This window comes from Leucopleurus acutus (genome assembly GCF_964270905.1).
Source record: "Leucopleurus acutus genome assembly, chromosome: 3".
Taxonomy (NCBI): Eukaryota; Metazoa; Chordata; class Mammalia; order Artiodactyla; family Delphinidae; genus Leucopleurus; species Leucopleurus acutus.
The window spans coordinates 58,333,535-58,343,136 of NC_139145.1; the positions used below are offsets into that span (position 1 = coordinate 58,333,535).

Here is a 9,602-nt window from a genome sequence, read left to right on the forward strand (position 1 = left end):
CTAAGTTTTCAGCCACTATGTAGCAAGGATTCTATTTCCTCCAGTTTCCAATAAAATTTTCCTCATTTCTTTCTGAGCCCTCATCAGCAGTGACTTTAAACTTTTTTTTTTAAAAATTATTTATTTATTTATTTTTGGCTGTGTTGGGTCTTTGTTGCTGTGCATGGGCTTTCTCTAGTTACGGCGAGCAGGGACTACACTTCGTTGCGGTGCACAGAGTGCGTGGGCTTCTTGCTGTGGTGGCTTCTCTTGTTGCAGAGCACGGGCTCTAGGCACCCAGGCTTCAGTAGTTGTGGCGCGAGGGCTCTAGAGCGCAGGCTCAGTAGTTGTGGCACACGGGCTTAGTTGCCCCGCGGCATGTGGGATCTTTCTGGACCAGGGCTCGAACCCCTGTCCCCTGCATTGGCAGGCGGAGTCTTAACCACTGTGCACCAGGGAACATCCATATTACTACCAAGTCTCCTAAGGTTTTGATTTAGGTAATCTATAAGGCAATATATGTTTTCTCCACCATACTCCTTACTTCCCTCTGAGTCTTCGCTAGCAGAGTTATTAACATCTGTATTTCAACTAACAGTCTGTCCAAAGCAATCTAGGCTTTTTCCATCACGTGCTTCAAAATTCTTCCAGCCTATGCCTGCCGCTCAATTCCAAAGCAATTTCCATATTTTTAGTTATTTGTTACAGCAGCACTCCACTTCCAGGTACGAACATCTGTATCAGTCAGGGTTCAACCAGAGAAACAGAACCAGCAGGAGATATATATTAAGAGATTTATTGCAAGGAAGTGACTTACTTGGTTGGGTGAGCTGACTAGGCAAGTCCAAAATCTGTAGAGCAGGCAATTAGAAAGAGCAGGCTGGAAGTCTAGGGCATGAGAAGCTGCTGCCCACAGTCAGCCTTTCTTCATCTCAGGGAAGACTCAGCTCTGCTCTAAGGCCTTTCAACTGACTGAATCAGGCCCATCCAGATCATCTAGGATATTCTCCCTATTTTAAGACTAACTGATTAGCAACCTTAATTCCTCTGAACCTTAATTTCCTTTTGCAATACAACACAGAATATTCACAGGTTCCAGGGATTAGGATGTGGATGTCTTTAGGGGCCATTACTCTGCCAACCACACCATTCTATAGTATCCACTTATGAGGCTCCTGGAGATAGAGGAGTCCTGACAACAGAGCTGATTATTTCTTCAAATCATTCAACTCCCTCACCAACATATCCTTTACTAAGCTTTCTTTGGTTAAGTAATATTAATTCTACAATGCATTTTCTTTCAAATTCCCTATTAACCAGAACAATGTCATCATCCAAAGGCAAGCAGATATTGGAATACTGTGTCATCAAAAGCTCCTCTAGGCCCAGAATTTGGAGCTCACTTGAGAATTCATCTACAATAGCAAGGGACAATTGCAGGCAATGCATTACTTGGTCACGTCTAAAGAACTCCTTAAACATAGTCAACCTGGTATCAGTAAACTCTTTAACAGGATCACAACTTCAGTTAGATATAAGGAAGAATTTACAAGTATTTTCAACATTAATTTAGATGAGAAAGAATAGATGATAAATATATACTTGCATGAGATAACATATGCAATGTTTCAGAGTAAAAGTCCAATGATTACAAGTGTGATTTTTGAAATAAATAGCATGAAATTATACATATTGCTGCCTATTGGTAAAACAAAAATCCAAACAGAGCTTGGAAGAAATTGGACATAAGTAAATATAAATTGATTCCACTCCAAACAGAAGACGGGTTATAGACAAGTCTAACTGTGTAAATAATAAAAACTTAAAAAACTTCCAGTAATTAAAAAATGAAGTATGATAAAAAGGGATCAGACATTTTTATGTAGTGTCATATAGTGAGAAATGTACTTTTAAACTTAGAATTACTTTTATTCTGAGAGGCTAACTTTCATATTATCATTTAGAAATAAATACTAAAAGTTTAATCAGAAATATGAAATTTCCTGATATAAAATTTTTACTAACAATAATTGTAAAAATAATTATAGGACAAACAGGCCAACAAAACAATGAGTAGTATTACTAAGAAAAAACAGAAAAGAAGACAGACAAGTAGCATTAAAGATTACTACTAGGTTAAAAAAGGGAAAGGTGTAGGAGACAAAACTAATGTTTGCATTGGGGAAGTTTTAGATACCTAACTATTCTGGAAGGTTGAACTTCTTTCTGACTTCCTCCCAAGGTCCGATTCCAGAATATTGGGGAAGACAGGCTTCAAGAATTTGAACTCATTACTCCCAGAGCCTCCCGTCAGACACACCTCGTACTGGTAGCTCTGGGACAGGGTCCCCGTGCCGCTGACGTCCACCAGGTGGCCCGGAAAGGGGCCCTCGGGCACCGAGCAGCGACCCACCGAGGCCGCCCCGCCCCTCCTGCACAGCCGCACCGCGACGAACACCAGCACCGAGAAGACGAAGAGCGACGACACCGACGCCAAGGCCACCACCAGGTAGACGGTGAGAGGGGCGGCCGGGGCCGCGTCCGCCGCTTCCGCTTCCGGGGCCGGCAGGTAGGGCTGCGAGAAGCCGTCCACCAGCAGCACGTGCAGCGTGACGCTGGCCGAGAGCGGAGGCTCGCCGTTGTCCTTGACCAGCACCAGCAGCCTGTGCTTGGCCGCGTCGCGCTCGCTCAGCAGCCGGGCCGTGCGCACCTCGCCGTTGTGCGCCCACACGCCGAACAGGCCGGGCTCCGTGGCCTTGAGCAGCTGGTACGACAGCCAGGCGTTCTGGCCCGAGTCGCCGTCCACCGCCACCACCTTGGTCACCAGGTAGCCCGCCTCGGCTGCCCTGGGCACCAGCTCGGTGCAGGGCGCCGAGGCGTTCTGCAGCGGGTACAGCACGAAGGGCGCGTTGTCGTTGTCGTCCGCCACGAGCACGCGCACCAGCGCCTGGCTGCTGAGCGCGGGCGAGCCGTGGTCGGCGGCGCCCACGCGGAACTCGAACGCCCGCAGGGCCTCGTAGTCCAGGGACCTCAGGGCGAACAGGTGGCCGTTGTCCGGGTTGATGGACACCAGGGAGGCCAGGGGCACGTGCGCGTCGAGGGGCGGCAGCAGCGAGTAGGTGACCTGGGCGTTGGCGCCCGCGTCTCTGTCTGTGGCGCGGACGCTGCCGATGTGCAGGGCGGGGCTGTTGTTCTCGAGGACGGACAGGGTGTAGGAGGTCTGGGTGAAGGCGGGGGCGTTGTCGTTGACGTCGGACACCAGCACGGTTATGTTGTGCTCGGTTTTCAGTCTCGGTGTCCCCATATCTGTGACGGTGATAGTGATATTATATTGGGCTTTACTCTCTCTGTCCAGCGCCCCATTTGTTACTAGGGTGTAGAAGTTCTCTGCAGATGGTTTCAGGAGGAAGGGGAGATCATCCTGGATGGAGCAAGTCATCCTTCCGTTGTCCCCTGAGTCTCGGTCTCGAATCCTAAACAGGGCCACTTCTGTCTCGGGGGAATTTTCAGGAATGGGGTTGGTAAGTGATGAAATAGTTAGTTCTGGGGAGTTATCATTAACATCCATCACCTCAATGGAGACAGAGCATTTTCCAGAAAGTCCCCCACCATCAGACGCATCTATATACAGCTCATATGAGGATATTGTCTCAAAATCTAGTTTTTTAATTAGTCGAACTTCTCCTGAAATGCTGTTTAGCTCAAAAGTTGTGCTTATCTCTTGAGAACTATAAAAAAGGGAATATGATATCTCTCCGTTTGTTCCAGTGTCCAAATCCCTAGCTGAGACCTTGACAACTACGGTGCCTACAGGGCTGTTCTCTGGGACCTGCACCTGGTAGTGCGTCTGTGCAAACTCAGGGGCGTTGTCATTAACGTCCAAGACCAAGATTCGGACATGGGCGGTGCCAGACCTGGGCGGAGAGCCGCCATCCAGCGCTGTGAGGGTTAATCTGAGCTCGGCCTGCTCTTCGCGATCCAGCTCTTTGTCCAGCACCAGCTCTGGGTATTTCCTGCCGTCCCCCCAGTTGCGGGTGGAAACATGGAAGTAAGAGTTGTGACTGATATTGTAGTTTTGGATGTTGTTGTTGCCCACGTCCAAATCCTCGGCTGTTTTCAGAGGAAACACGGTCCCAGGAGGGCTAGTCTCTAGGATTTTCAGCGTCATTTCTCTTTCAGGAAACTCAGGAGAATGATCGTTTATGTCTCTCACCAGTAGCTCAGCTCGAAATACTCCCAGTGGTTTTTTCAGTAACACTTGGAAATGCATTACACATGGATCTGTGGGGCCGCACATCTCTTCCCGGTCCAGTTTCTCACTTAATATCAACTCCCCAGTCTGTAGATCAAGCTGCAGCCAGGGTTCGTTGTCCTCGGAGACCACCCGGGCTTCTCGCGCAGCTAGCTCCTCCACTCCCAGCCCCAGGTCCTTAGCAAGATTGGCCACAAAGGAGCCGCTCTCAGTTTCCTCCATCACGAAATAGCGACGGGATTCCCAGCCTGCCAGAGCCACTCCCAGCAAGAGAAAGAGAATCAGGACTTGCCTTTGTTTAGGAAAGCGCTCCCCTCCGGCCTCCATCTTTACTCCCACAAACGCCTTTCCAGGAACAGGGGCCAGCTCTATCTTAGGTAGCAATGGGACTGAGACAGTGGTGAATCTCCCAGTGGGTAACCTGTCCAGAAATGTCGGCGAGCAGCATTCCCTGGAGTTTTTGGTGCTGAGCTTTGCTTACAGGATTTTCTCTTCCGCTGGAGATCTGAGGTAGGGTTCGTAGCATTTCCTGGGCTTTTTTTTTTTTTTTTTTGACGTCTTAGCCTGCAGCGCCATCATGCGTTGTTTTCGAAAAGAATTGCTGCAATTGCATTCTCTTGGTATATAATAATCTAGATGGCTATTGGGAGTTTGGAAATGGTTTGGGGGAGATGATGTAATCAGAAAACCATGCAATTATAACTATTCATTCCTTCATTCAAAGGAGTGTGACTGATATCTATGTACTGGGCTCTGAAATACATCAGTAAGCAATCCAGACATTGTCCCTATCTTCTAGAACCTGTCGTCTGGGTGGGGTATTCTGAGGAGAACTGAAAGAAGACTTAAAAGTGATCAGTCATCTTGTAAAAATAACAATATATACCTATGTGATTTCTTAAAGTTCTCTCAGCAAAAAGTTTCAATTCCTCTAGATTTCCTTTCAAATTCTAGGCACCCTATGTGCCAGAATTGTGGTTTCCATTGGTTGAATCACATCAAGGAAAAAGCTATTAGTTCATTCCAATTTATAATACCCTTTCTATATAAGGTCAGAGATTTTATGATTTTATGAAACTTTCAAACTGTGGAAAAATGCATATGAGGGCACTTCCCATATCTCCTCCTGCTTTTTCTCCCTAGCATTGGTCACCATCTTATACAGCATATATGTACACATTTAATTGTTTCTTTTCTGTGTCACCCTTGAGTTTAAGAACTTTGTTTTGTTCACTTCTACATCCATCAACATCTACAATAGTTCCTGGCACTTAGTAGATACTCAACAAATATCTGTTAAATAGATCAATGAATAAATTAATTTTACAATTCTGATAGATGGATTCTCCTCCTAATGTAGAAGCCCCCTGTTTTGCTAACATCCTAGTTCATTGTATGAGCTAAATAAACAAGACAGCATGTTCTCAAGTGACTTTTTTTCTATGCTCCTTTGAATAGTAACTTGAAATAATTCAAAATGATCTAAAATTTTTTTTCACTGAATGACAAAATACCCTGGTTCCCCTAAGCAAAGGAATATATTTTAAAAAAGAAAGAACATAATAACAAGGCTATAATGAGCCTACAAATAAGGCATACATCTCTTAGACCACATTTTTACATTATCAGTGTTATTTTGCAGTAAAGCTATTATGACACTAATGATATTCAAAAACTCTTATATAATAGAATTTGCTAAGAATTTCTAATTTCTATTAAACACTCCAAAGACTGTACAGTTTGGATATATCCATCAATTCTTCTCAAAATTGTATATTCTAACAAACGCTTGTTCTTGTCCCTTACAGACTACTAATATTCCACAACCTTTTGATCCTAAATATTACATTAATATGAAAACCACAATTTTTAACATCTCAAATTAATAGTAAGGTCCAATCCATGCAAGCATATCTAAAAGTGCTTTTGATAAGAGAACAAATCCACTTAGCTATCTTATTTAGAGGGAAATTTATTTAAAAATTTCATATTTATTTCCAAAAGCTCAAGAGAGAAAGTACATTTGGGAGCGACTGGAAAATCCACAATGAGGCATCTCCTTCCTTTTTGTCTCTAAGTAGATTGGCTTTCTGTGCTTCTTTCATGTATTTAGCCAACATGGTATCACTTTCTTGCTAAGTTTCTAACAGAGATACTATAACCAGTTTCTAAAGTCATTTTTTTAAGCATAGATAATGAGATTGGGTCAGTTTGGATCAGTAATGTCTACCACCTTGTCTTGTTGTTTGAAATCACAGAGGGAGATGGGTCATATAAAATAAACATGGCTGCAACAGTACATTTTTACTGAAGAGAGAAGTTTCCAGAAAAAGATGGGGTGGGCTAGACAGACACCACAAAAGGAATCTATTATTTAAATATCCTAAAATAACCTAATAATCTTTCAATACTACTCATATATTATATACTGCAGGTTGATAAAAAAAGAGAAAACACCTTTAAGTATAGGATAAATTGTAGTCTTTTCCATTTAATACTACTGTGAAACAAAAACATGCCGTTTTTTCAGATATTTCTCCATTTAAAAGTTTAAGACAAGGAGGCATAATATCAGATTAAACAGCAGATTTACTAATAATTCATTATATTTGTATCATGCTCATGTCCTAAGTAACCACAACATCAAAAATCTAGAAAAAGTTTCTGGACAACAATCAGAGAATGGGTTTGGGGTCATCTTCAAATCAATAGTGCTTGATGATGAAAAGTTGAAAAACTAACAAATATTCATGACTTTTCAGTAATGAAGTAAAATTGAAAGTTCTTTGTCTCCATCAAAATAGAAATAATAGAGTAAGTATGAATATATTCTCAAATAAAATTTCTAATCTCCTTAACTAGCAAAATGAAATCAGAAAAAAAAACCAAGAAATTCTTTATGGCCCAAAAGGCTAATGGAAACGGTATATTTAGAGAAAACTAACTTTCATCCCGAATGCTCTGAAAAACCAAAAAATTCCTAATTGAATCCAAAACCATTTATAAAGTTTGAGTTTTCCTCTACATCATTTACAGACTCCTGGTGATTGGAGGCAACAGACTTCAGAAAGTTGAACTCGCTGGTCCCAGAGCCCCCCTTCAGACACACCTCGTACTGGTAGCTCTGGGACAGGGTCCCCGTGCCGCTGACGTCCACCAGGTGGCCCGGAAAGTGGCCCTCGGGCACCGAGCAGCGACCCACCGAGGCCGCCCCGCCCCTCCTGCACAGCCGCAACGCGACGAACACCAGCACCGAGAAGACGAAGAGCGACGACACCGACGCCAAGGCCACCACCAGGTAGACGGTGAGAGGGGCGGCCGGGGCCGCGTCCGCCGCTTCCGCTTCCGGGGCCGGCAGGTAGGGCTGCGAGAAGCCGTCCACCAGCAGCACGTGCAGCGTGACGCTGGCCGAGAGCGGCGGCTCGCCGTTGTCCTTGACCAGCACCAGCAGCCTGTGCTTGGCCGCGTCGCGCTCGCTCAGCAGCCGGGCCGTGCGCACCTCGCCGTTGTGCGCCCACACGCCGAAGAGGCCGGGCTCCGTGGCCTTGAGCAGCTGGTACGACAGCCAGGCGTTCTGGCCCGAGTCGCCGTCCACCGCCACCACCTTGGTCACCAGGTAGCCCGCCTCGGCTGCCCTGGGCACCAGCTCGGTGCAGGGCGCCGAGGCGTTCTGCAGCGGGTACAGCACGAAGGGCGCGTTGTCGTTGTCGTCCGCCACGAGCACGCGCACCAGCGCCTGGCTGCTGAGCGCGGGCGAGCCGCGGTCGGCGGCGCCCACGCGGAACTCGAACGCCCGCAGGGCCTCGTAGTCCAGGGACCTCAGGGCGAACAGGTGGCCGTTGTCCGGGTTGATGGACACCAGGGAGGCCAGGGGCACGTGCGCGTCGAGGGGCGGCAGCAGCGAGTAGGTGACCTGGGCGTTGGCGCCCGCGTCTCTGTCTGTGGCGCGGACGCTGCCGATGTGCAGGGCGGGACTGTTGTTCTCGCGGACGGACAGGGTGTAGGAGGTCTGGGTGAAGGCGGGGGCGTTGTCGTTGACGTCGGACACCAGCACGGTTATGTTGTGCTCGGTTTTCAGCCTGGGGGTTCCCATGTCAGTGACGGTGATGGTGATGTTGTACTCGGCTCTTTTCTCTCTGTCCAGAGGGCTCTCTGTTACCAGGGTGTAGAAATTTTTGAAGGTAGGCTTCAAGAGAAAGGGGAGATTGTCCTGAATTGAGCAAACCATCCTCCCGTTGTCCCCAGAGTCTCGGTCTCTTAGGCTAAAAACAGCGACTACCATGTCAGGTGACGAATTTTCCGGTATGGGGCTGGTAAGAGATGTTATGACTATTTCTGGTGGGTTGTCATTCACATCTACAACACTAACTAAAATTGTTGATTTTCCTGAAAGGCTCCCACCGTCAATGGCCTGAATATTTATTGTATAAGACTTAATTAACTCGAAATCCAGAAGTGCTTTTAAACGGACTTCGCCAGAAATGGGATGGATTTCAAATGTTTTCCGTATGTCTCTGGAGACGTGGGAAAATGAATAAGATAGTTCTCCATTTAGTCCTGCATCTAAATCTGTAGCAGACACCTTGACGACCAAGGAGTCCAGAGGGCTGTTTTCTGGTACCAAAACCTCATAGACAGACCTCTCAAACTCTGGGGCATTGTCATTGATATCTGAGACCAACACATGCACCAGTGCAGTTGCAGACCTGGGCGGAGACCCACCATCCAGGGCTGTTAGTGTTAATCTAAGTTCAGGCTCCTTTTCTCGATCCAGAGGTTGGTCCAGCAACAGCTCTGCGTATTTTCTACCCTCCTCACTGTCTTGCAGTTTAAGGTGGAAATGAGGATTGGGGCTTAATGTGTAGTTTTGAACAGCATTCTTTCCTACATCCAAGTCCTGAGCGCTATCCATTTGGAATGAGGTTCCTGGAGTAGTACTTTCTGAGATTTTCAGAAGTATATGTTTGTCTAGAAACGTAGGAGTGTGATCATTTATGTCTTTGACCCTAAGCTCAGCTCGAAAAAATTGCAAAGGATTTTCTAATAATATCTGAAAATTTAATATGCATGGCTCGGTGAGATCGCAAAGCGCCTCCCGGTCCAGTTTCTCATTTAAGATCAAGTTGCCAGTCTGCCGATCCAATTGCAAGTATGGTTTATAGTCATCAAAGATGACTCTGGCCCCCCGCGCAGCCAGGTCTTCCACGCCCAAACCTATGTCTTTCACCACGTTGCCTATAAAAGAGCCGATCTCCATTTCCTCTGCCACAGAATAGCGCCAGGTCTCTGAACACACCAAAGACCCTCCCAGGAAAACAAAGAAAAGCAGCGCTTGCCTTATCTGCTGAGGGCTTCTTTCTCCCGGCTCCAT

At 46.2% G+C, this 9,602-nt stretch overlaps 2 protein-coding genes across 2 annotated transcripts; both read right to left on the reverse strand.

Annotated features, from left to right (window-relative positions):
• Positions 1-2,176: 2,176 nt before the first annotated feature.
• Positions 2,177-4,573, reverse strand: LOC309960198 (protocadherin beta-15-like; the record flags this gene model as incomplete). The annotated part of the gene is made up of 1 exon (XM_082836858.1): positions 2,177-4,573. Exon 1 carries the CDS (start codon positions 4,556-4,558, stop codon positions 2,177-2,179), a length of 2,382 nt encoding a protein of 793 aa, XP_082692984.1. The 5' UTR covers positions 4,559-4,573.
• Positions 4,574-7,211: 2,638 nt separating this feature from the next.
• LOC309960217 (protocadherin beta-18-like) lies at positions 7,212-9,602 on the reverse strand (the record flags this gene model as incomplete). Its single annotated transcript, XM_082836876.1, has 1 exon — positions 7,212-9,602. One exon carries the CDS (start codon positions 9,600-9,602, stop codon positions 7,212-7,214), a length of 2,391 nt encoding a protein of 796 aa, XP_082693002.1.